General features: G+C 39.1%; 1 protein-coding gene and 1 pseudogene across 1 annotated transcript; both read right to left on the reverse strand.

Moving 5' to 3' along the window:
• Positions 1-847: 847 nt before the first annotated feature.
• On the reverse strand, positions 848-15985 carry LOC139951056 (uncharacterized; annotated as a pseudogene).
• A 4614-nt stretch (positions 15986-20599) lies between these two features.
• Positions 20600-27317, reverse strand: LOC139950824 (trypsin-like). Its single transcript, XM_071949650.1, has 5 exons — positions 27195-27317; positions 24878-25055; positions 23859-24115; positions 21958-22103; positions 20600-20843 (listed from the first exon to the last, which is right to left on the reverse strand). Exons 1-5 carry the CDS (start codon positions 27235-27237, stop codon positions 20655-20657), a joined length of 813 nt encoding a protein of 270 aa, XP_071805751.1. The 5' UTR covers positions 27238-27317; the 3' UTR covers positions 20600-20654.
• Between the last annotated feature and the right edge of the window lie 666 nt (positions 27318-27983).

A 27983-nucleotide genomic window follows, 5' to 3' on the forward strand; every position in this document is an offset into this window, starting at 1 on the left:
AAGAAGGCTATTCGAAATAATTGTCTTTTTACACAATTAAAATCTATTTATAGTCATCATTTGACTCGATTTCTTTATTGATTGAAAACATTTTAAATGGAATTCAGCAAAGTTCACGACTTGAAAATTTCGTTCAAGCAGGTCTCTAAATCCTACGACAAAAATCCACATTTTCTCGAGAAATATCAATTACCAATGATGCATTTTCCCTTAAAGGAACACGTTGCCTTGGATCGGTCGAGTTGGTCTTTGAAAAGCGTTTGTAACCGTTTTTTATAAAATGCATTTGGGTAGAAAGATGTTGTAAAAGTAGAATACAATGATCCACACAAACATGCCTCGAAATTGCGTGGTTTTCCTTTTACCTTGTCGACTAACACGTCGGCCATTTATGGGGGTCAAAATTTTGACTCCCATAAATGGCCGACCATGTTAGTTCGCACAGTAGAAGGAAAACTACGCAATTTCGAAACTTGTGTGGATCAATGTATTCTACTTTTAAAACATCTTTCCAACCATATGCATTTTATAAAAAACGGTTACAAACGCTTTTGTTTTGACCAACTCGTCCGATCCAAGGCAACGTGTTCCTTTAAAGATACTGGACACGTTTGGTGATCATCAAAGACCAATATTCTCACTTTAAGTGTATCCCAACATATGATGGAAATATGAAAAAAAACTCAAAAATGACGTTACTTCAGAGGGAGCCGTTTCTCAAAATGTTTTATACTAACAACAGCTCCCCATTGCTCGTTACCCAATAAGTTGTTATGCTAAGTGTGGGTGGATTTCACAAAGGTAGTCCTATAACTTAGGACTAGTCCTAGGCAATGCTAAGAGATATGACTGGTGCTAAGTTAGGACCAGTAACTCATCCTAACTTAGGACTGGTCCTATCTCTTAGCATTGCCTATAGGACTAGTCCTAAGTTAGGAGTCCTAACTTAGGACTACCTTTGTGAAGTCCACCCCAGAGTCTATTGTATCAGTAGACTTTCGTGGAGTAATGAGCAAATTTATATAGCAAAACAAAACTTATTCGACACTGGTAATTGCTAAAATAAATGTTAGTTTCCTTTTCCTTCACTATTTCCGGTGTCTCCTCTATTGACTCGTTGCTGGTTTTCTGTGAGCCTTGTTGAAGCATAGTATAAGTTTCCTAAAAAAAACACCACTGATATTGATAATATAAAAACTAAGTATTTACCATTCTATGTTCGAGTTTGCCTATTTATCTTCAACAAATAAAGCTTCTCTTGAATCCGACGAAAACATTGTACAGAGTGTCCAATACTTATTATACTTCTAAATGATACCACTGATATTACTACTGTACAAACTATATAGTATTTAGCATTCTTTATTTCACTTCGCCAATTCATATAAATAAACACATAATATATATACCTTCACTTGAATCTGTGGAACACATAACTAAGAGTGTTCAAAACGTATTACTATTTCTTAAAGATACCACTGACTAAAAACCATCGACTTCCAAAATATACCACCGATATTGAAAATAAAAACTATTAGTACTGTTTATTTTGCACTCACCCATTTATCTCAATCGAGAAATTACTATAGTTTCATTTCACCTACGAATCCCAACCTATTATTATTTAACCAACCTCAAACGCGCTTAACTGTCTGGCACACACGTGCATATAGGCACGAGCGGAGAACCTGAACAACCGATTCTTTGTCACACTTGACATTAATTTTGGCTTTCAAATTGCACGTGTAAAGCTGTAGTGGCAAAGCGTGTCTTCAAACGCTGGTTTTTTTTTAATGAGTGCCTTAATGAAACCATGAAACCGAGAACAAAACAGAAACAGAAGAAAAAACGGTTTTCATAGGAAAATTCTAAAGACTGGATTGCTCCACAAAAGAGTCCATGTGTGTTCTTAGTACAGGAACAAAAGAAAGAACAGTAGGGCCTGTATGTCTCCGCAGAGATGCAACAAACAGAATGGATGCGTCGCCAAAGTCACATCACACCATAACAGGAGCTTTCATTGATTGGGAATGGTGATGGGTATGGAGTCAATGGCACTACATAAAAAAAGGCAACGAGCTAACCCAGTGCATCCAAGTGTTTGTGTAAGGTATATCCGGGCGGAGAACCTATGAACTACCGAGTCTTTGACAATTCCAGGGAGGAAAGATTCCAATAACAAACAAATCACTGTAAACAGCACTTATGGTGACTCCACCCCGATACTCAACATTTCTGTCAGTAGTTAACCACAGCGAAGGGTCAACGAAAGAAGGTACTTTACTACCGATTACTACCTCGTCTACCAGGTTACCATGACTGTAGGTAACTACCTAACCCCATCAAATCTGAAATGTCTTGTGCTTACCGTGTGATTTCAGGTTAATAGCGCTGCTGCTCAAGTGGGCAAAGTCGTACATTGCAGGGCAATAGCAATAATGAACACATCCGATTCACAATGCGCAAGCTGTGCGCTTAATTTCCTTGCTCTATGGGAGAGGCTTGCACTTTAGCAAATTTGCTTGTTGAACTAATCAGGAAAACAATTAAAAAATTCAAGCAGCTCTTCGAAAGTGGGTGGTGGTATATAAAGAACGGAACCCCTAATTAGCATATTCAGGGACACTGCATACGCCTTCAAGGCTTCATTCTGCAGACCACAATCATTCAAATTCAAGAACTTCAACGAAGAAACAGGAGTCATCTGGTTTCCCTGAATACCACGTAGATTATTTCCATTGAGCCAAACCTCATGTATGCTCCCTGCAGCAGCTACTGTGGTAAGAAGTGGATTCATATCATCACTCTGTAGAGAACACTTCACTAGATACAGTTTTATCAAGGAAGAAACAGGGGTTATTTTGTCGACCTTAATACCGTGAAGGTTATTTTTGGTTAGAACAAGTGTCGTTACACTACCTGCAGCAGCCACGATGGAGAAAACTGACCCAATATCATCACTCTGTATGCGCTTATATACAATTCATTCAAGGAAGAAACCCGAGTTATCTGGTCCGCCTTAATACCATGAAGATCGTTATCATATAGAACAAGTGTCGTTACACTACCTGCAGCAGCCACGATGGAGAAAACTGGCCCAATATCATCACTCTGTATACCGCACGCGTATAGATGCAATACCGTCAAGGAAGAAACTGGAGTTATCTGGTCCGCCTTGATACCATGAAGATCGTTTGTGTGTAAAAACAGTCTTTTAACACCACCTAAAACAGTCACAATGGAGAAAACTGACCCAGCATCATCTTTCTGTAAACCACACGTGTATAGATGCAATTCCTTCAAGAAAGAAACACGTGTTATCTGGTCGGCCCTAATACCATGAAGATTGTTATCCTTTAGAACAAGTGTCGTTACACTACCTGCAGCAGCCACGATGGAGAAAATTGGCCCAATATCATCACTCTGTATACCGCACGCGTATAGATGCAATACCGTCAAGGAAGAAACTGGAGTTATCTGGTCCGCCTTGATACCATGAAGATCGTTTGTGTGTAAAAACAGTCTTTTAACACCACCTAAAACAGTCACGATGGAGAAAACTGACCCAACATCGTCACTCTTTATACCACACGCCCATAGATGTATTTCCTTCAAGGAAGAAACTGGAGTTATCTGGTCCGCCTTAATACCGTGGAGATCGCTGTATTTTAGAACAAGTTTCGTTACACTACCTGCAGCAGCCACGATGGAGAAAACTGACCCAATATCATCACTCTGTATACCACACGCGTATAGATACAATTCCTTCAAGGAAGAAATTGGAGTTATCCTGTCCCCCTTAATACCATGTAGATTGCTGTCTTTAAGAACAAGTTTTGTTACACTACCTGCAGCAGCCACGATGGAGAAAACTGACCCAATATCATCACTCTTTATACCACACGCGTATAGATGCAGTTCCTTCAAGGAAGAAACTGGAGTTATCTGATCCGCCTTAATACCATGGAGATCGTTTTCGTTCAGAATAAGTGTCGTTACACTACCTGCAGCAGCCACGATGGAGAAAACTGACCCAATATCATCACTTTGTATACTACACGCGTATAGGTGCAATTCCTTTAAGGAAGAAACTGGAGTTATCTGATCCGCCTTACTACCACGGAGATCGTTTTTGTTTAGAACAAGTGTCGTTACACTACCTGCAGCAGCCACGATGGAAAAAACTGGTCCAATATCTTCACTCTGTATACCACACGCGTCTAAAATCAATTCCTTCAAGGAAGAAACTGGGGTCCAATATCTTCACTCTGTATACCACACGCGTCTAAAATCAATTCCTTCAAGGAAGAAACTGGAGTCATCTGGTTCCCTTTAATACCATGAAGATGGTTATCCTTTAGACAAAGTGTCGTTACACTACCTGCAGCAGCCACGACGGAGAAAACTGGTCCAATATCATCACTCTGTATACTACACGCGTATAGATGCAATTCCTTCAAGGAAGAAACAGGAGTTATCTGGTCCCCATTAATACCATGGAGATCGTTGTTCATTAAAACAAGTTTCGTTTCACTACCTGAAACAGCCACGATGGAGAAAACTGACCAAATATCATCCTTCGTCAGCTTACATCCATCTAGTATCAAGAACTCCAATGAAGAAATACTAGGTATCAGGTCTGATTTCAATCCTTGCAAATTGTTTCCATTCCATTTCCATAAACTGTCTTTAATTTGGTAGCTGATTGAAATATCCTGAAAAGTTCAGGGACAGAGAAACAGTCTAACTGACAATCTCATAACGTAAGTACTGTTACAAATGTAGAAATGGTTCTGAGTTTATGTATCTGCTTGTTCATATTGGCCAACTGATAAATCACACCTCGTTCTAACCATTATTTGTTCCATGAGTTCTAAATCGGTTTGTCCTCGACACGTAATCTTTAAATGTGAAACATAATGCGGACTAGATCGTTCTGGTCGGTGAATGAAATAATGTGCAGCCAAGAGGTCTTCTGCTTTCAGCCGGTATGGGAATCTTACCCACTCATCCATCACGAGGGTTGTTACCAAAGATTATACAGCGCCGCAAGGCGCAAGATGCGGAACTCGGGCTGAAATGTGAAATCCCACTGGACGCCATTTCGGCAAGTAACTCTTTTGATACAACAGTAGATCAGTGCAGTTCAGTGCGGACAACGACCATTCCTATCAATCAGTCAGTGCGCAAGGGTCAGAAAACCCCTTCATTTCATTTGTTAGATATTCATGACCGTCGCGGCTATGAATATATAATGAGCTCGGAGGACGCATTTTAAAAAATCCAATTCGGGAGTATTAAATACTATAACAGACAAAAACGTTCATAAAACGGAGTAATAATGTTTTATCTCCTACAAAAATTATTTCATAATTTTATGTATCCAAAAATAAGAAATATGAGACAAAAAACATTACCCTCTTTGTGCAGAAATAATGGTCTTCAAAAACGTCATCTTTTTAATATTTAACCAAATTGTGCAGAAGAATTTTATAGATGGACTGTTAGGTAAACTATTGATGTAGTCTTTCGCTGTATTCGTTATTTCCAAGGTAGCTCGAAACAGTCAAGTTCACCAAAAGAATCCGTCTCCGTCAGCGTGACCCATCAGAATCGAGAAATCCGCCATGTCTCGCTTGTAAAATGAGAGCCCACACGTGATTGGTCAAAACATGGACCATGCTCAATGTCCTATGTAACTAGTGTAACCAATCAGCTGCTGTGTAAGGAAACGCTAGTCATTTGCCTAACGTTTCCGTATACTTCAGTCATGTCTGGTTCCCTACTTCAAACGTTACACTGATTAATGCGGTGTTGGGTAAACATTGAGGTACCTGGCTTTTCAAAGGATTGTGCATTTGTCTAAAAGGGATTCGTTTAAAGAAGGTCTGCCGTACAATGGCTAAATCCATTAAAATTATTTTTTTAAGCTTTTTAATATGCCATTCCACCGAAAATAGTAGTAGATATTCGCTGTGGTTTATACCTTGATGAAAGAAACACTATTGCATTTCAAGGGTCCACCATTACTTGCCCATTTTCATGCTTTTATTCTGTGAGGATTGGTCAATTGTTAACAACATATTTTTTATTAAACACTGCAACATTCTTTTCTTATTTCATTTATTAATTTATTTATTTGATTCTTTCAGCTGTAGGAATGTCTCATGCAGTTATCCACATTTTCCTTTACAGAGTCTTAATTATTTAAATAATTGTTTAATGCTAGGTCAGCTCAGAGAAAAATTACAAAAAAGTTGTTACAGGAACACCCAGGTATTAGGAGATCTGTAAAGATATAAAGTGGAAATTATACTTTCTAATTCAACTAGTTTCTTATTTTCCCTATTATCTATAAATATCACAAGCAACTTGCAATACAACATTAAGTACTATTTTTGTCTGCCAATGATATTGATTAAAATAATGTAATTTATCTTGATGGGAACCCTGTAAAGCAATGATTGAACAATGCTTACTCTTTATCTTAAAGTTATTGTACAATACTATTGGCAAAGATCTTTTCGTTGAAAAGCTTACTGGTCGTTAAGTTCACATTTGAACTATATTTTCTGTCTCTGATCTGAAATGAAGGTTCACACTTCCTGCGAATGTCAATGCGATACCAATGTTGATATCAAAAGTTCACAAATAACTTGCAGAGGTTGAATTGTGCGAATATTGCATTGTGCAAATATCGCAACGAAAACAGAGTTGTGATGTAAAATTCAAGTAAAATCCATATCGAATTCACATTCGCAGTAAGTATGAACCAGGCTTAAGACTTTAAACTTTAAATTAAAAAAATATTCAGAAATATAAATTCACAAGCATGCAAAAGTTTCAACTCAATTCGGGGTCTGTTAGCTTGAGGAAAAAAAAACCAGCAAAACATTTCATTTAGTACGAGGTACTAAAGTATCTTGTAAGAAGGTACGAAGTGTCCAAGGTACGAAGAGTCCCATAGTCACTTCGTACCTTGCAAAGGTACGAAGCGTCTAGGGTGCGAAGAGGCAAAGGTACGAAGTGTCCTGACACCTTTCATCTCGGAAGACTGTTATTTGACCCATCCAAGCCTAGCGATACCAACTACATCTCTGAGCACGGCATTCCCGAACAGTCATAATTACAACACCCCGTAGAAATCTGGCTGGGTTACAACATCAGGAAGAAACCAGTCAATGTTCAACTTCACGTTCTCCGACAAGTACTTTGTGACGGAATTATCCAAAAGCTAGAAACAACGGTAGGTCATCAAGGGTAGGCCTGAGTTTTGGAGGGAAAAAAAGTATCATAAGATTTTAATTTTACATTGTTTAGATCCCATCATATAGTTATTTAAAAAAAGGTTGACAGAAATAACCAGGCTAATTCTCATTGTATATGGACCTAAACTGGGAGCACTGTACTCCGTAGCACGCTAATATAAGGTTTGCGGTATAAACACATCCGGTTATTAAAAATTTAACTTTGTATAATAAGATGACAACTAACATGACTAAAGAAACAAATATATTAATGCAATAAAACAAAGTGCAAGTTGAAGACAAAAACTTGTGTATTGTAAATATCATGTCCAAAATAGCCTAGAACTGTCACTGACTCACTGTGTAGTACGAGCATGGAGGGTCTATTTCTTCCTCCATGGTATAATTATAACAATGTTTAAAGTTAAACCAGGTCCCTACTAGTACTACTTTCTGATATTTAAAAAAATGTTTTATAAATACATGCCACGACGACGACGACGAAAGACAAAACAACTAAACAGCAGCCCCAGAAAATCGTGTTTACTGTGACGTCACGCAACAATGAGTGCCGCAACAACGGAGAAATTTGTGATTTCTCGTGAAATTACGAGGCCGAAAACACGACAACGGTTGAACGTGCAGAAGTGAATGTACCATCAATAGGACCAGAAACCCTTCGTCTACCATAATATCGACCTCATTTGTCTCCATTATGCTCGAAACAGTCAAGTTCACCAAAAATGTGAGGCTATTCTTCGAAAAGTGTGAAAACTTAAGTACACTTCAGTTGAAAATATAAATGTCTTAGAGGGGTTAAATTCGGTAAAAATTGGGTTCTAAATCTTCGTTAGATTGTCGAGAAGGCTACTCACCCCACCATGTTGGTCTAACTCCGACGGAAATGTACTTCCCATCGGTTTGAAGGAGCAGTGTCGGAACGCTCGCATTTTCACGCGAAATCTCGAAGGGGTCCGAGGCCAGCTCTCGCTGCAAATGAAATCGAGCGCTATGCTTCATTATCGAGCACGGTGCGCACGGACTGCAATGGGAAACAAAACATTCACTTGCTGAAATGGCGCCCATGCGTATTTCACGTTCCAATAATAGATAAAGCTTCAGTTCCTCATCTTGCGCCTTGCGGCGCTTTATAATCTTTGGTTGTTACAGTCGAACCAAGCTTGGCTTCAAACAACGCCAACATCATTATCCTGTGTAAACAGATATACCTCTAAAATTCAACAAGAGTTTTCATTGAAAACTGAAAGGTGTTTTTTTGTCAGTTTTATAACAAGTTCTGCCGCTTTTTTGTTTCTCCCGCTGCAGAAACGGAGTAAGTATTCGATTCCTTTTATCTCTCATCATCTGGCTCATATCTTTAATCTCTCTTTTCTAAGTGGATCTGTACCTTCTAATCTTAAGATTGCCTAGGTTACCCCTGTCTTTAAATCTGGCGATCGCCATGATTTGTCTAACTATCGTCCTATTTTTGTTCTTCCATGTTTTTCAAAAATATTGGAAAAGCTTATCTATAAGCGACTTTTCAAATTTCTTTCCCAATTTCATCTTCTTTGTGACCAGCAGTTCGGTTTTCGGGCCAGTTCCTCTACTGATATGGCTCTGATCCAACTTGTTGATTCTCTTTCAAATTCTCTTTCTGATAAGCTATCTTCTATTGGTGTTTTATCGATCTTTCCAAAGCCTTTGATACTATCAACCACTCTATTCTTCTTTCTAAACTTAAACATTACGGCATTAGAGGTGTCTGTCACCAGTGGTTTGTTGATTATCTTAATAACCCCAAACAGTTCACCTCTATCAAACAATCGTCTTCTTCTCTCAAAACAATTCATCATGGCGTGCCTCAAAGTTCTATTCTTGGTCCTCTTCTTTGTCTTATATATGTTAACGATCTTCACTGTTCTTCTAACACATTGTCCTTTATTCTTTTCGCTGATGACACTACTATTCTTTCGTCTCATACTGATTTTGATTCCCTGGTCAGTAACCTCAATACTGAGCTTACTAAAGTTTCTTCCTGGTTCCAAGCCAACTCTCTCAACTCTAGTAAAACCAAATACATGGTCTTCTCCAGGTCTCAAGATTTGTGTGGCAGTGGAACAGTCAAAATTAATGATACTGCCATCAGTAAAGTCCACTGCACAACATTTGTGGGTGTTACCATCGATGACAAACTTTCCTGGTCCAACCACATTACTTCCGTTTCCAAAGTCATCAGCCGAAACACTGGTGTACTTTCTAAGCTCCGCTCCTTTCTCCCATCTACCACTCTATTTTCTCTTTACAATACTCTCATTTTCCCCTATCTGAACTACTGCAACATTGTCTGGGCACGCACAAGTACTAACAAACTTAAATCTCTTATTACCATTCAGAAAAGGGCTACTCGCATTTGCACACTTTCCCATCCTCGTGATCACACAGCACCCTTGTTTGCCAGGTTACACACACTAACAATCACCAATCAACAATTAATAAACTCCAAACTGGTATATTAATGTTCAAATATACCAATAACCTTCTTCCTCGCACTTTCTCCTCATATTTCACCTCTAGCGATATTCACCATTACCATACTAGATCACATAATAACTACTATATCCCTCTTGCCCGCACATCATTCTTAATGAACACACTTCGTTTCTATGGACCTCGTCTATGGAATGGACTCAGGCAATCTGTGAAATCAAAGTCCTCTGTTGGCCGATTTAAAACCGCTTTCAAAAACCATCTTATCTCCCAGTATATAGCATAGTTTACAAGTACATTTGTTTTTTGTCTTGGTTTAAATGTGCTTTATTTTGCTTGGTACCTCTTTTATTAACCGTGTCGTAATGTTGCATAAGTCAGTCTGATTTCTACTACAGTTTATGTCCACTCCGTTTGTTTGTCTGGTTTTGTTTCATTGTTTTGTTTTGTTTTGTTTTGTCTTTTGTATTTTTTTTTGCTTGTTCTTTATTGTTTACTTAAGTCTATTTTTGTTTGTTTAAGGCATTCCGTTTATAAGCTTCGGCTTCCTGGGTTATGCCTCCACGTATTAGTTTTATTGTATCTATTGTTTTGTTTTCTTATTAAGTGATTACCCTTTGTGGAAATAAATGTTCGTAGAATTGAATTGAATTGAATTCTTTCTACGTCGCCGTCTAACAATTTTGACATGTGATCATTAAATTTGTCTGGATTAGACTCTGCCATACGACAAAGGTACACGGAACAACAAAACTGCATGAATATCATGTGGTGGAATCGGACTTGTTGAACTTTTTCTATACCGTGCATGAATTGCACTCGGGTCAGCAAGCCGACTTCACATCCAAAATTGACAAGGTCCTCTGAATCAAACTCTGAAACCGCGAAGGAATTTTGTGCGTGGCTTTTTAACATCGAACGTTCAACTGCAACCTGCCCAAGTTTGGCGATCAGTTTATTAAACCTCTTTTTGGTTATTTCCTTAGAGGGATTGGATGTGCAATCTTTGCTCTTCTTTTGATAATAGAATACATTGATTGCGAGACGAAGCAGTTCTGTAATCCTGTCAGGTAGTCGACTCTCAGTCCTAGTTAATAACGAACACATCAGCCAAAGAAACAGAGGAATCTCCCCTAAACTTCGGAGTGTTTTCGACTTACTTATTTCAGAAAGAACATGACCATGATGTTGTGAATCATAGTTGCTGAAGTATTTACGAACATATTCTTGCTTATGTGTGTCATCGAACCCAACTATGTTTACTCTTGTGAAATCTGGATTGCACTTCAGTAACTTAAGCGCCGTAGACTGACGACTTGTTACAATTACCTTACATCGTTTAAGCAACTTGAATGAGAGGACGTTGTTAACACTGAAGTCTTCGTTTGCCATTTGTAGTCTCTCGAATGAGATTTCGTCTGCTCCATCAAGAAGAATTAGAACTTTATCTGGGTGTTGTGTAACGTAATTTTTAATATTTGTCTTCCCAAACTCGTTTTGAGACAATATTTGAGAAAAAACTTCATCCGTTATGTTGAAATTGACCTCCATTTTGTTTGTTTCCAACAAAAAGACGAGCTTATACTTTGACAGAGGTGACTCTTGTTTCTGGCGGGTCGATTGAGTATCACTCTGTAAAACAGCCCAGTCATAAGCTATCTTCTTTAGAAGCGTTGATTTACCATATCCACTTTCAGCAGTGATTAAGATTCTGTTCTTATCCAAGCTTAAAATGTCTTCGTATGACTTGAGGGGAATTTTTTTATACTCCGTTTGGGTTTTATCGGTCTCGTGTTCGCCTTGAATGTCAATGTGCATCGTGTGGTCTGATTTATGTTTTTCCTTTACTGAACCAGACTGCAATATGGTTGGCTGATTGGGTTGGTTTGTTTCTTGCAAAAGTTCTAAACTTACATAAAGTTGATCCATATCGACAGCCATATCCTTGTATGTAGGATGTGTATTTACTTTCATTGTCTCCTTGTAATGACTCGCCAAAGTTTTACCGCACGCCTCGATGTTGCATGGTACATCTGTAACATAAATAGTAAGATATTACTTGCTGTACCTGATTTAGAGTAGGAGCAATGGTGGCGAGCAGGAAGGGGGTATCCTAGACTGTGCCCCTGTCTTTATCGGCAAGGATAGGTCCATGCCGCTAGATCCATTTATTCCATTGGGTACAATGATATCATTGGATACGTGCAGTGACATGAGCTTTCCATAGATGCCCACAGTACACTGCTGTCACGTCCACAATAGAATTTCACTGAGTATCTCTGGGTGCGTTCGATTAGCTTCCCATGGTCGACCCCGCGGTGCTCACTCGGGTGAGCCCCTGCCATGAGCTAATCTATGTGAAATGCGGGTAGGTCAAAGGTGAATATACACGCCGGTCTCGAGAAAGGTCTCTGTCGTTATTCACAAGACTCGAAGTGTGACGTCAGATGTTCGCGCTTGGGGTATTCCAACTCCCTCCTCCTTCCCAGAGGTTTATGAAAGTACTATGGGATTGTATTGGTTGAAACACATTAAAATCAAATTGATTAAAATGGCTATAAAAACATACGTCAGTGGCAAAACTTTTTATCTGATTTCTGAGTTTGGAAATTATATTTTAAACTTAACTTTTTATTTTTGTTTTACTTTATTCTTCTTCAGAGTATCTTATAACAAAATAGTACACTGCAAAAAGCACTGAAATGGCCTTGTTTAGGACCAGAAATGCACCTCATTTTGCCGCTGCAAGTATAGCTTCTAATTATTTTTGATTTATTTCAATGGTACCCCAACATATCCAAACAAGGATGTACACGCCGTTGACAACTGGACCAGCAAAACCCGTTTTTTGGGGGGCAGACATGAGCAAAACAAAAAATGAATGATTTAAATACCTGATATTAACTCAACCAAGTCAGCACGGCCGAGTTTTGAAAACTCCTCCTTCAACTCGTCTTCAGCTTCCGCTTGGTTTTCTTTGTTTCTGAACCAATCAAGGAGCATCCGGAAGATTTGTTCTTTGAGGTTACTCGGGTGGTCGTTTTGATATGTGTCAATCTGTGCAGCTTTAATATCCAAATAAGTGCCAAGTTGCTTCCAGTCTTTTCCAATGTACTCGGAAAGGCGTCGCAACTTCTTCTCATTAATACCTGGTGCATTGGACGTTGCCGTTGACTTCCTCTCGATACCTGGTTTTGGGGACGGGGGTGCATGTCCTACAACAAGATTTGTAACAAAGTCAAGTATACAGTTACTCATCACTACAATAAGTCTCCTTAAAGGCAGTGGACACTATAAGTAATTACTCAAAATAATTATTAGCCTACAAAATGGTGGCCCTGAAGGGACATCGCACATTTGCGATATCGCAAATATCTTTGCAAATATTTGCGATGTCACAAATATTTGTGCAAATATTTGTGACGTCGCAAATATCTTTGCAAACATATGTGATGTCGAACATTTTATCGCATACCTTGTCGCATACTTTGTCGCATAGTTTGCCTATTTGTGGCGAGAAATTTTTCAAGAGCCTAAAGGGTTGTTTGAGTTCCACCCTTCATTCCATTAACATGTACACACGGGTGGATAGTCGGATACAGTCCGCGCGTGTTTTTTTTTTATGCCATTACAACTTGCACTAGTTAGTTGTAATGGCATCAAACAAACACACGCGCGGACTGTATTGACTCAACTTCCTTAGCCGGCCTGTGTTACCGCTGCGCTGTGTACATGGTAATGGAATGAAGGCTGGAACCCAAACAACCTTCAGTCTAGGCTCTTGAAAAAATATCGGACACAAATATGCAAACTATGCGACGCAGTATGCGATCAAGTATGCAATAATATTTGCGACATCACAAATATTTGCAAAGATATTTGCAAAGACATTTGCGACATCGCAAATAATCTGCAAAGATATTTGCGACATCACAAATATTTGCAAAGATGGTTGCACATCGCAAAGTATTTGCAAAGATATTTGCAAAGATATTTGCGACATCGCAAATATCTGCAAAGATATTTGCGACATCGCAAATATTTGCAAAGATATTTGCGACAACATGTGTAAACTCTCAGGGATATGTCGAATAACCGTCAGATTGTTAGGGTTTAGAGCCAGATCAGCCATTTATATTTATTTTATCTAGTTTCCAATCTAGTTTCCAAGTCCAACAAACCTGGGATCTTTGCAGCTAAATCTTGACGATCTATTTGAGCCAAGGCACTTCTCAACAATTCCCCCGCTTCTCCGTCATCAGCTTGCTGCTCACTCAACCAAGAAACTAACATCTGATGAGCCTGTTCCTCTGGGTTGCTCTCAGCGAGACGTTCAAACTTGCCAATCTCTGCTGGTCTGAACTTAAGCTTGACTGCGAGTTGCTGCCAGTCCTTGCAGAGGTTTACCGCTAAAGTCCGTAGGAATGTCTCGTCGACTGTTCTTCCGGCAAGACGTTTTTAGAAAGTAAAAAAAAAACTTCTGAATATTAAAAAAAATGACATCAGAGGATTCTTCTTTATCAAGACAGTTGTAACAAGTTTCGCCGTTATTTTACGGACTTTTCATAAATGCAAATATTAATTTTGCTAATTAGCGTAAACATTTAAAAATCAAACAAAACAGAAACATTAAAACACAAGCAAATCCAGATAATTGCAAAAACAGCAACCAAAACAAAACACCGTAGCAATAGGAGGAAGTGACAACAATTTAAAAGTAAAAACCATAGAATGGACTAAAAACCCTCAAAAGCCAAAATAAAACTGGTACAGATAATAGCTTTTAAAACAATGAAGCAGAAGCTAAAACATAAATGAATATACAATTAAAAAATATCATTCAAATAATGTGTATCATCACTTTCATATACAACTGTGTTAATGGTTTTATTTAAACCAGCTTTGGTGCCACATAATTTTTACCTCACCATACAAAATATCTCTGTTATGAATTACCACACGCACGAGCTAAATGTCTGTGTTAATTTAAGGATTATTTGTTTGAATATTCTTGAAGTGAATATATAGACGTTCAATAAGAAAGAAGTTATAATACAAAGTCACATTTAAATTGACTATGTGGAATAGAATAGAGATAGGTAACTCGTGATTAATTCATTATTTACTCACGTGTTGGGGCGCCACCAAGCAAACCTTCTGCTAGTGTTAAATCAATGTTTGTCTCCGGTTTAATGCCAAGATCATGAAGAGTCAAAGCGTCACACAACTGGGAAAATGATGGGAATTTTTTTTTTACAAAATTTAAGCTGTATATTATGATCGTTGAATCTTGCATTTTTATTTGGATTATTAACCGTTTTTCAGTTCGTCTATTAGTAACCTTTTAGAAAATAACTCTTGGTCCCATCTTGTCCCTTTCCTCGGGCGAGACCAGACAAACTCTTAGGTTCGTGTAGAAAAAGATTATAATTGCAAATAAATGTGAATGGTTTACAGTACAACGTAAGCCTAACGTAGACCATACCTTGAACCTTTTGTTATTTGTGTACAGATTTTGCAATGCAGGACGAATGGCCAACTTCCTGTGAATGATGTCTTTCAGGTCGGAGACGGTTGTTTCATGATCGAGTCGTAGACAGAGGGTTTTGGGGTTGATGGGCGTCTTGATAAAGAACTGTATCATGTGATGAGTTTCCTTGCATCTATGGGATGAGGCTTTGTCTCTGTATAGATGAGAAATTAAAAAATGTTGGTTTAACCTCAAATACTTAATAATAGTAGACAATAAATTTGTTCGTTAAAACAATGAAACTTAAACAAGAAGCCCTTTTGTTTCATTGACACAAGTAACTGCATAAAAAACAATCGTCGCATCAGTCCCCTTTAGAAATGATGTTATGTTGTTGGGCATTTAACTGTGCATGACGTGAGACCTTTTAGCCTCTGGCGGCAAAAACTTGGAACTCCTTAAAAACTCCAAAACGGGCCCTTAATCTACAGCCTTTCTTCTATAGATGCTCTGTTGGAATGAATGCACTACGGTACCTTTTTGCTTGTGCTCCGCATTGTTCTTTGCCCAATGACGAATCTGACGTGTTTGTCTTGGTGTCTTGATGCTGTCCCGATGGTTTTGTCCTCTCTGCTAATGCAGATTTGAAAGCCGCGTGTCTACTCTTCTTGATTTTGTTCTTCCTCTCTACTGGTTTTGCCCTTGAATGATCATAGACGACCCTTAACCTCTTCCGGTCTTCATACCACTGTTTTAGAGATGGCTGAGACATGTTGGTGACGCTTTGGGATGTAATCATTGGAGAAAAATCATTGGTCAATATTTGAAGTTTGGAATTGAGTAAATTCATCATCATATTGCATGAACTTACCTCCATTCAGAAAATCTAACGCGCAGGGCAATTATAAGGGAAATATTAAACACTTTACGTGTTGCTTTCTTGTGGTTTCGACAATCTACAAAATGTTCCACCTTCAGTCTACCTGCAGTACACTAATCCCCATTGTTATTTATCTACAGGGATATGCCGCGTTTTTTCATGCGTGACCTCGGTTTGAATACTAGTTAGTCAAAAGGGCTTCTGGAATTCGGTCATTTTCAGCCTTTTAAGTCTCAACCAAAATAATGTACCAGTAAATTGAAACGAAGAGCATATCTGTCGTTATGTATACAAGCAATCGGTGCAACTCAAATTTTAAAAAGAGAAATTTTGTACGTAAAAAGATGGCTTCAAAAACAGAGAAAACAAGTCACAAAAACACGGAAAATTTTAATGTTATGAATGTCGGCAAAAGTCCCCAATTACTATGTATGGATAGATGATTTAATATTCTACCTGGAAATGTTAAAAGCGAGACCGGATCGTTCCTAGTCCAGTCAGGATAAAGCGATTTCCACCGTTAATCCAAATCTCACATTACGAAAAAGTCAACTATTAGACAGAATGGTTTTCTTGCACGGGTGATTGGTTGACGATGACATCATCGACTGATAGAGCAGCATGCTGTTTTTCGTTGGCATGGTACCTTGACCACCAAGCCTAAGTTAGTCAATAACAAAAGCGCCCGTCTATACCAAAAAAATTCTCTATTTAAAAATTTAGCTGCACCGATTTTTTTAATACATAACGACAGACATGCTCTTTGTCTCAATTTACTGGTACATTATTTTGGTTGAGACTTTCCAGAAAAGGCCGAAAAAGACTGAATTTCAGAAGCCCTTTGTACTAATTAGTATTCAAACCGAGGTCACGCATGAAAAATCACGCCTACTCGCGCAGACAAATGACAAAGGAGACTTATTTAAAATCGAGTGTTCTGCGGGTGGATTGACATGCAATACTGCATACATAATTTAATACCACACACGTGGACACACCATAGTAAAAGTGTGGTAGGCGGGAAAATTGCGGGAAACAATGTGTACGGGTTTATTTATGGGACAATGCAAGCTAGCCAACGCTGTGAAATAAAACATAATTTATGTTGCCATGGCAGCGAGGTTAACTGTAGGACACAGGAGCGTTACCATGGAGTCAACACAACCGAACTCTCTTTGTTCGTTCCATTGTATTCCCCTCTGCATCTAATGGTTGCATCTTGGTGTCGCGCCTAGAGCAATGTATGTAATATTTTAGAGTGTGCGCTTTTTAAATCACATTATTAATAATTAATTATATCAAAATATGGAATACTTCTTAACTGTCATCCAGTGGTAAGCCTTCCCAATTGCATGTCATTCTAACAATATAAAAGTCAGCTTTTCTCTTATAAGACCGTATTAAACATCAAGACGGATAAAAAAAAATACACAAATTTATTATCAATATTGTGTCGCTTAAAACAGATCATACATCTCCGAAAAATGAATCAAATTTTCACATGTAAGCTACAGTTAGATAGATAGATAGTCATTAAATGATTGATACTGGGCATATGACAATTTCATGGGTTTTTAAGCTTCTATTAAATTTAACAAATAAACGATTTAATTGGTTTGTTGTATTAACAAAGAACGTGACTGTGTTGTTTACCGTTCTGCACAAATCTGAAAAGCGTAACTGCAGTGACGCTTCTATGTGTATTTCCATTAGGGATTATTATTTATGTAAGGACATTATTCGCTCAGATATCTCAAAATAGTGACCACTTTTTGAAAAGGAAATGTTCACACTATAGTTGTGTTGTTTACATCTTCGTTTATATAAGATTAAAACAATCGAACGGTTCCCAAAACCAGAGGTAGGCATTTGCTCTGCTTTTAACAAGTACAATCGTCACAAAAAGGTAAATAACTTGATGGCGATTGAGCCTTTCCGTTTATAAAGTGTATTCATGAGAATGTCACCTACCTGCGAGGAGTCAAAACTCCAGTTGAAACTGACTGACACCAGTCGTGCAGCTGGGGAAGAAATGCATGTATACGGCCTGTCTCTGAATCGGCGTCTGGTAATGATTCTGACGAGAAAGAAGAGTTGCTCTTCTCTAATACTGAATCAACCTTGCAAGCTCAAATGTTGCCATACTGCTGTCTAGCTTGTCTGGCGATTGTACTGAATAAATACTCATGTGCCGTGTTCATAGTCCGATATACCATGTAGAGCAAACAGGTTAATACCTCTGAACTTCACCCGTTAATGCGGTATGGTTCTTCTGCGTTCTCACATCTGTCGTAAAATTCGTCCGTATTGTTTGATTTCAAAAAGCATATTTTTTTTATTAATATATTATTTTGTTCATGATTCTAAACCCCTGTTCATCTTCCATTGGAATGTGTCTCACTGTGGTTAGACTTGGTTTCAAGTCTTTGATCGAGGTTTTTTTAGTCGTCCTACAAACAGCGCCCTCTTGTGATCTTTCTTCGTCTTTTAGCCTACGATTAGATGCGCGTGATAGCTAATAATGTGGGGCGTTGTTCGTGGCTGAGATGCGGAAGAATAACCGCAATCTAAGACTTGAATCAAGTCTACACTGTGGTTTGCTTGTCATTCTGAGCCCCACTCTTGGCTCTGTGCCAAAAGGTGTGGTCTGCATGTCTATCCTGATGATCCTCTTGGTAATAAGTCATGACATTAATTTTTGAGAGGGAAAGTGGTGCAATGAATATTCATGAACCTACTTTGCATATCATTATTTAGTTTACACTGCGCCTCTGTCTCCAAAATGTCCTCACTTAATCCCGGTAAGAACGTGGCATTTTTTTAGGGTTTGTGTACTTTTTGTACACACAAAACACAATGTCAAAAGATTTACATTAAACTTACACCGTTTGAAGAAAGCTTCCCTTGTGGTGATGTTTTATCAGACAGGTGAACTTCGATATCTCGCTTATTGTTATTATCGTCAGTTGTTGGTTTTGGTGTTTGATTTCCTAGTTTACAGCGGTGCCCAATTTTGTGTGATTTAGTAAAAGCATTGTGTAATAACAATGGGAGAATTTGAGGCGCTAGATGGCAGCAGACTTACCAGGTAAAACTCCATTGTTTACGTAGTTCTGAGCATGCGCACATTATCGAGAGCAATGTATTTTACCCATAGAGTCTATGGTTTTACCTGGTAAGTATGCTGCCACCAAGCGCCCTGAAAGTCTCCCTTTAATAATGGTAACAAGTTTTTATGAAATCAATTAAACCACAAGTTTTTAAGAATTCTAATCACTTGGAGAAACAGACACAGACCGTTCGAAAAATTCTTTTCACATTTTTATTTCAAGTCAGGACGTACAGTAAACTCAGTAATTTAACAGTAACTTTAATTGAATGGTGGCATGTTTATTTGATTCACATTACAATACAGGTAAATTTTATCCCACCCCATCCGTCTTCATAAACTTGTCCATAATTACATTTCAGATTTGAGTGCTTTTTAGCGGTCGTATAAACCACTAACTGTTTGGGTCATTGACCAGTGCTTAAAGGAACACGTTGCCTTGGATCGGACGAGTTGGTCTTTGAAAAGCATTTGTAACTGTTTTTTATAAAATGCACATGGGTAGAAAGATGCTGTATAAGTAGAATACAGTGATCCACACAAACATGCCTCGAAATTGCACGGTTTTCCTTTTACCTCTTCGACTAACACGGGCGGCTATTTATGGGAGTCAAATTTTTGACTCCCATAAATGGCCGACCGTCGTGCTGTAAAAGGAAAACCACGCAATTTCGAGACAAACTTGTGTGGATAATTGTATTCTACTTTTAAAACATCTATCCAACCATATGCATTTTATAAAAAACGGTTACAAACGCTCAGTTATCGACCAACTCGTCCGATTCAAGGCAACGTGTTCCTTTAACCAATGATCAATTCAACTGAAAACAGTAACTTTTGGTACGACCCCAAAGCGCCCCACCTGTTGTGCGTCACTTCATGCGTCTGAAAACCTATAAAACCCTTGGGCTTGTAATACAGCATGCCTGTAATAGGTAATTACACAGTTTTCGAAGAAAGATACTCAAGACCATGGTCATTTTCAAAATCAAAGCTGAACGCAAGCTTTGACTGCGGCTTGGGCTCCGTCTCCCAAAAGCAAACGTTTTTAAAGACACCGTTAACACTTTTGGTAATTGTCAAAGACCAGTCTTCTCACTTGGTGTATCTCAACATATGCATAAAATAACAAACCTGTAAAAACTTGAGCTCGATTGGTCGTCGGAGTTGTGCTTTCAGATACTTGATTTCGTGACCTCAAATTCTAAAATGAAATTCGGGGAAAATTACTTCTTTCTCGAAAACTACGTCACTTCAGAGGGAGCCGTTTCTCACAATGTGTTATACTATTCACCTCTCCCCATTAATCGTTACCAAGTAAGGTGTTATGCGAGTAATTCTTTTGAGTAATTACCAATATTGTCCACTGCATTTAACATGACTGAAGGAGCCTACGACTATGTTGTCTTCAAAAGCGGCCTGGGCGACTTATTGAAGAAGAACAAACAGTGAGTTGTTTTAGGAGCAAGTGACGTCACCTGATGTCTTGTTATCTATCCAATCACAGTACTGTGATATACGTGTGTAGACGCCTGGGTAGGCGGGGTCTGCACATCCTATACCCCAGCTTACGATCCCTGTTAATGTTACACCATTTACGTGCATATTCTCGTCAAAACCAGTCACGATGGGGCCACCGCTATCTTGCTGCAGAAATTGTAAACAAATCATTCAATGAAATACATTAGAGACCTTTTTAAAGTTATACTATTCTATAGAGTGTATCCATGTGTATGGTGTTTCTATTTTGCATTGTTGTCTTGAACTATACACCAAGTCTTGATTTGCTCGAACGGGCTGGGTAAGTCAACGAATCTGGATCAAGATTGGTTCGTTCTGAACAAGATTGCTGTTTGTTTGTTACAGATGTCTCTTCTCCGAAACTGATATTCAGTAAAGTACTTTTTCAAATTAAAATAAATATTATGATAAATTGGTGCATTAAAACAAATTAGAAGTCCCCCGCCCCCAGCCCCCCATCTGAACTATCTAGCCCTATATGTTGGTGGTCTCCCAATTTTGTTTCTGCTCCCTTACACTGATCTCTATTATGGGTGCGTTCGTTTAGCTTCCCTGGGTCGACCCCGTCGTCTGGCGTTTGTCCTTTCCAGGACGAACGTTCGTCCTGGGGGCGTCAAACACCGGGGTATACCCAGGGCAGCTAAACGAACGCACCCTACATACAATCAGTAATCGCTTATAGCGTATTCTTTTTCCCGGGAAAGATGAGGCCACTAAGCATGGATGGGCGCAACCAACCAAGCGTGTATAGAGTATACCCTCTTTACACGTGTGTACTTGTATTGCATAACCATGCGAACTCCATGCGGTAACATGTAGCGTCCTCCGTCTTTCCATTTCGGGACGGAATGCCATGGAGTTTTCCTTCATATAAGGCACACGTTTTTATTGTAGCCTCTTCTTCCCTGGGGAAAAAAACACGCTTAGAATTTTTTACCGTCATGTGTACTACCGTCCCGAAAATCGAAAGGTCGCTAGTAGCATGGGCTGAAGGAGGATGATTAAAAAGAGGGCGCTACATAGTTCGACACATGGGCCGGGGAACATAATCTCCGGGGGACATGATCTCCTGTCTGTCCCCCTATGTGGAACTTTAAAACGTGGGCTGAGGGAGGGTGTTTCAAAAGAGGCCGCTACATTAGTTGTTTTACATATAAATCGGGTTCTTTATGTTTGTGGTTTGTACACAGTTTGCTCCCGACATGTTAGTATCATCAAACAACATTTACATGATACTTACCGTGCAGCTATCTTTACCAGGAGCTTTGGCACAGAACATGTTAGTAGTAATCGGAAAGCCATCGGTCCCATAACTATTCTTGCAAGTACTTCTGCTTACGCCCTTTACAACAACTTGTCGTAGAACCTTGGATAAGTCGCCACCATCTGCAACAGAAAGACATGGATTATTCTAGCGACTTGTCGCCTGAATGTCAGAAACAGAGTTTAATCATGGAAACCACAAAAACAAGGGAAGAAGTATTTTTTTTTTCTTGGGTGCGTTTCTATGTCTGGCTGTCACAATGTGGTTTAAATTGATGACTAGTCTTTGACAATTACCAATAGTGTCCAGTGTCTTTAAAGATAATCAACGGATTCTTTCTGTTTGTTTTAGAACTCGGTTCTGACATTGGCTTTTGAGGAAAAGTATCTTCTTAAGCTTAAGATGTCAGCTGAACTTTAGACAAAATAATACTTTCAGCGGTTATCCTGAGTTACGTGCAGAAATGACAGTCTGGAGAGAACCAGCAGTAGAAGTGCCACCACAACTAAACAATAATACGACTGGAAAATCCCCATGGGTTTTTCTATTTCGCAGTTTGTACCTAAAAACAAAACTAATAAAATAATGCTTGTATTTTGTACATGGCATACGTCGTTTGTGCCAAAGCGTTGCGTTTACACACGATATGCAAACAAGCGCCAAAAGCCTATTATACTAAGACCTCATAAAGCTTCTCTTAACTTGTCGATTTGTTTTCTCTTTTTTACTTCTTTTAATGTCTGCTGAGCGAAACACAAGCAGGGCACTATTTTAACTTGTAATTCGACGGTTAACAAGACTTTGTTACACACAACGTGTTTTTGCGAAGTGGGTGCCATAGTCTATAAAAAGATTTCATACTCGCTGGGTTTATCTAAGTTGTCTTCCAAGCGATGAGCAAAAATATAAGCGGGATATACCAGTCAAAAAAGTACCAAGTGGTTGTCTAACTGGTAACCTCGTCTGGTAAAGGAAATGTTATTATGCTTAAAGGCAGTGGGCACTATTATACAAATATTGACTGCTTTGAGTGCTATGGTTAAAACTATGTCTCCCGAGGTGATCCCCGGAGCGTTCTATTTTCCCGAGGCGAAGCCGAGGGAAAATAGAACGCTCCGGGGATCACCGAGGGAGTCATAGTTTTTAACCATTGCACGAGTAAAAGCAATCAATACTTGTTTTATAACACCCAAACATTTCTAAATACTGTACTTTTATTATTAAGATACAGACTTGAATGCTACAATCCACGGACGACGCGAATACAGATTGCAAATACTGCGGGTACTGCACGCCGTGTGCTAGTCTGTCGGACTAGCACACGGCGCCGTGTGCTAGTCTTCGGACTAGTGCATGGCAAACCGACGCACTATCACACGGCCGTCGTATAGCAAAACTGAGACATGTCATGTGACGCGCTCTAAACCAATGACCAGGCAGAATACTTGCAAGGGGTGTTATAATGGTAATTGTCAAAGACCAGTCGTCTCACTTGGTGTATCTCAACGTATGCATAAAATAACAAACCTGTAAAAATTTGAGCCCAATTGGTGGTCGAAGATGCGAGATAATAATGAAAGAAAAAACACCATTGTCGCACAAAGTTGTGTGCTTTCAGATGCTTGATTTTGAGACCTCCAAATTCTAAATCTGAAGTCTCGAAATCAAATTCATGGAAAATTACTTCTTTCTCGAAAACTACGTCACTTCCTGTTTCTCACAATGTATATTCTCACAATGTATAATGTTATACTATCAACCTCTCCCCATTACTTGTAATCAAGTGAGGTTTTATGATAATAATTATTTTGAGTTTTACCAATAGTGTCCACTGCCTTTAAGCTTTCATGAAATTGGGTCCAGTTCTTCACACCTACGTTTAACTCTTCCCCAGCCGCTGATCAACAGACTGGTTCCCGACGCAACATCACTGTTAGCACTCACGATAGGAATAGTCTGCACCCGGTTGGAGAGCACCACAGCGTTATCCAATTTGATGAGTGCGATATCGCTGTCTACTGTCGCGGGGTCAAATTTGTCATGCTTTAACCATTTGCCTGAAATGATAGTAGCGCCATCTGCCGCCGTGTCACGGAGGTCATGGAAGCCAACACCTACCCACACATCAACCGGCCTATTTGAAGAGAAAACAAATAACACCAGCTCGAAAGTTTTATCATTTTAATAAGGATTGTGTTTCGTAGTTTAGACATACAAATATTTACAAGTATGCGTAAACTTTACTACATAGCTAAACGGGGCTGGCCACTACTGCAGCAGTGTGGCGCCCTCGCGTGAAGCTGTGCATTTTCATTGCTTCAACATGGCGGCAGGATGACGTCATTGAATAAGGTCCGTGATAAGCCTAGATCTGACAATGCAAGAATGATCCTTTGTAAAACAAAACAAAAAAGTGAAGTGCGAAATGTTTCTTGGTTTGACATGCGGATAGTGAGAAAGACGGAAGTCAAGTCCGGAATGAAGGTATCTTTGTAAAGGTAGTGGACACAATTGGTAATCACTGAAAATAGTTGTAAGCATAAAAACTTACTTGTTAACGATCAATGGAGAGCTGTTATATTGTGAAAAAAAACGGCTCCCTCTGAAGTAACGTAGTTTTCGAGAAAGAAGTAATTTTCCACGAACTTGATTTCGAGACCTCGGAAATAGATTTTGAGGTATCGAAATCAAGCACCTGAAGGCACACAATTCTTGTGACGGGTGTTTTTGTCTTTCATTATTATCTCGCAACTTCGCCGACCAATTGAGCTCAAATTTTCACAGGTTTGTTATTTTATGCATATTATGTTGAGATACACCAAGTAAGAAGACTGGTCTTTGACAATTTACCAAGATTGTCCAGTGTCTTTAAAGCATCATGCTGTATGCCACTTACCCAACACAGTGAGCTGCCGACAATACCCACTGTGGATGAACAAGGGTACCACCACAGAATTGATCTTCACCATCGTTACTGCCAAGAATTGATACCTGGTACGGGCGACTTTCCAACGGGGCCTCCACTCCCCCGACGATCAGACTCCGGGAATCTATAAGATGGCTCGATGAAAACCCTGAATTATTGTAGAAAGTACAGTGTCTTTTATATTTTAAGTCTCGAATTTTTTTCGAGCATCAAGACAGACTAAAAAAGGGCAGCGCAAAAAAAATTGTAAAAAGTATATATTAAAATTTCGACTAAAAAAATCCCACAACAATAGGAGACTTTTGCACGCTAGGTGGCAGCAGACTTACCAGGTAAAAAAAAAAGTTCATTGTTTACTGTGGCCCTTTTCGAAACCACGGCTTCGGCTTTGGATTCGGCTTCAGCCCGTCTGAAGCCCTGAGCACGTATACGCTCAATGTCAAAAACAGTCAATCTAGCCTGAGCCGAATCTGGAGCCGAAGCCGTGGTTTCGAAAAGGGCCGTAGTTCTGAGCACGACATTATCGAAAACAATGGATTTCACCTTGTAAGTCTGCTGCCACCAAGCGTTCCAAAAGTACCCTACTGTAAAGGAAAAATTGTATAGATAGATAGATAACTAGATAAACAAATAAAGATAACAATAATGCGACGGAAAGCAGACCTACCAAGTCTCACGCATTAGGCGTGAGACTCGCGCATTTGGGCTCTGTCTCACGCTCACACGCACAGCAACCATTTTCTCACGCATTGGGGCCAGACCGGGAAAAAAATAAAAAATAACGACAATGCATTGCCAAATCGCGCTCATGTGTACAAAAAACGCAATCTACAATGTAGATTGCGCGCAGTTTATCAGAATCATCAACTTGCTGCCGTACAAACAGAGCGCAAATTTGCAGATTGCGCACGCTTTTGCTCTCCCAGCAGGTTCAGCTAAAATTCGGCAGAGCGCAAAACGCTTATTGCGCACAAGTTTTCCCCGGTTCGTTTAGCAAATTCGTTAAATGCGCTCCACTAGCGAAGACACAACAGGCAGAAGAAGTGAGCGGACGATTTTGGACATCATTTTTAGTCGATTTTATTTTTATTTTGGGGGGAACTAATCTGACACAATCGTACCTTCACATTAACCATCAACATCTCCTGTGTACCTCATGTGAGTTTTAATTATTCTGAACAGGTTTTTTTATGCATTTTGGAACACTTTTTTGTCCACAATTAAAATAATCTTTTTTTTTTTTTTTAAATATATATAAAAAAAGTTGGGCGGCGATTTCGAAAGGCCTTCTAAATCTGACGATTTTTTTTTCCGGGGGGAGGGGTGGTGGTGAGCTTTGAAAAATCTCACGCAAAGCTGGCCTCTGGACTTGGCATCTCTGGGAAAGAGATGCCACGCTTAAAAAAAAACTAAAATTGGAAAATAATTACAAAAATCTACGATTATATTTATTCTAGTGACCGGTTCGATCAATGCTTAACTCTGCTCCCAAACAGTGGTAGCTTTTTCCTAGAAAGTGGCTTTTACCAGGATTTTGCCGGTGTTACGATACGAAAGTGATGAAAAGAACGACCAAATTTCATGACAATTATTTCGTATTTTATTCTTCTAGTGTGTAAGACACCAACAAGTTGTCTATTACGCACCCTCTCAACCGTAAACCGGTCATCACAGTGCGATTACCGGTTAACAGTAGGAACGAATTGTTCTCCTATGTAGGCCTGCGTTGTCTATGTCTCTCATTCCATTGCTCTTTGCACTGTGTGGAGTTTATGCACTCAATCGTGAACAAAACTAGACAATGTACACGTGGAGAGAGACAAATGCTACATATCTCCTTTTTAGAGACACGATTAAGTGCACAGAAATACGAAACAAATCTGGAGCAAGAGGCACCATTAGACAATTCATAAAAACAAGCTTTTAAAGCCCTTGACACACTTGGTAACCAGGACAGATGAGAAGATGGAGAGATGACATCAGCGTATGTTATACAGGAACAACATGGACAAGAAGTGCAAGAAACAAAAACAAACGGCATAGGGCGACATCTTACACTGGATAAACACAGCCTGAACGATGATGATGAAATCGAGAGTGAAAACTATGCAAATAAATATTCGGTTACCTCAAACCCCTTCACTTTGTTTCCATTTGAAGGCTTACCTACTATCATGACTTTTTGACTATTATTTTGATCAACCCCAAATCGAGAGTAAAAATAGTATGCAACTACCGTCAATCTTCCATTGACCTCGAACCTCGTGACCTTACTGTCTGTACTTACCAAAAGCCAGGGAGAGGCTGACGAGAAACACTGCGACTCTCATTGTGCTAGTTTGATGAGAGGAAACTCAGCGGCTATACCTCATGTAGATTGTCCAACGATGGTTTAAAAAACAACACAAATTCTACTTTTATAGCCTCGTGTAATCTTATCATCGCATACGGAGGGAAAGTAATTTGAACAGCTGAAATGAATGCTATTGGTGAAAAACCTACATATATGCCCGATTATGAAACTATATCATGATAAAACGTTGCAGCGTCCATATCAGTAAGGCAAACACGCGTCAATTTGGGTGTACTTATTTCCATTTTTATCAGTTATCAACAATCGTTGTTTCTCTAAACAAACTTTAAAAAAAAAAAGGAGATTTCCAAATACAAATGTATTATTGAAGCGGGGTCATCGAACTGTGTCATTAACTTAACCTTTGTTAAAGTTGTGACTATTATTACTTTCCTTCAAATTTCAGTTGATGAATAATTGAAAAGCACTGCAGCTGTTGGTGGAAGGTTTCTTAAAAGCAAATAATTGTCCAGTTAAATATACTTCATCCAAAAAACAAAATCTGAATTTTTTTTTATACATGCCTGAATTGTTTCTCCTGTCCGGTCTTGAATGCTGTAGCCAGAGATGCTATACATATCACCAAGCTTCCTGTTTTTTGCCATTTCCCGCGGTTCTCTTTTCGTATCGTTCTATAAGTAGTTGGTTTTACCATTAGTTTGTGTAGCTTCGTACATTGAAGAAACATGAATAAAATCCCCCCTCCCCCCCCAAAAAAAAAAA

This window comes from Asterias amurensis, chromosome 18, assembly GCF_032118995.1.
Source record: "Asterias amurensis chromosome 18, ASM3211899v1".
Classification (NCBI taxonomy): domain Eukaryota; kingdom Metazoa; phylum Echinodermata; class Asteroidea; order Forcipulatida; family Asteriidae; genus Asterias; species Asterias amurensis.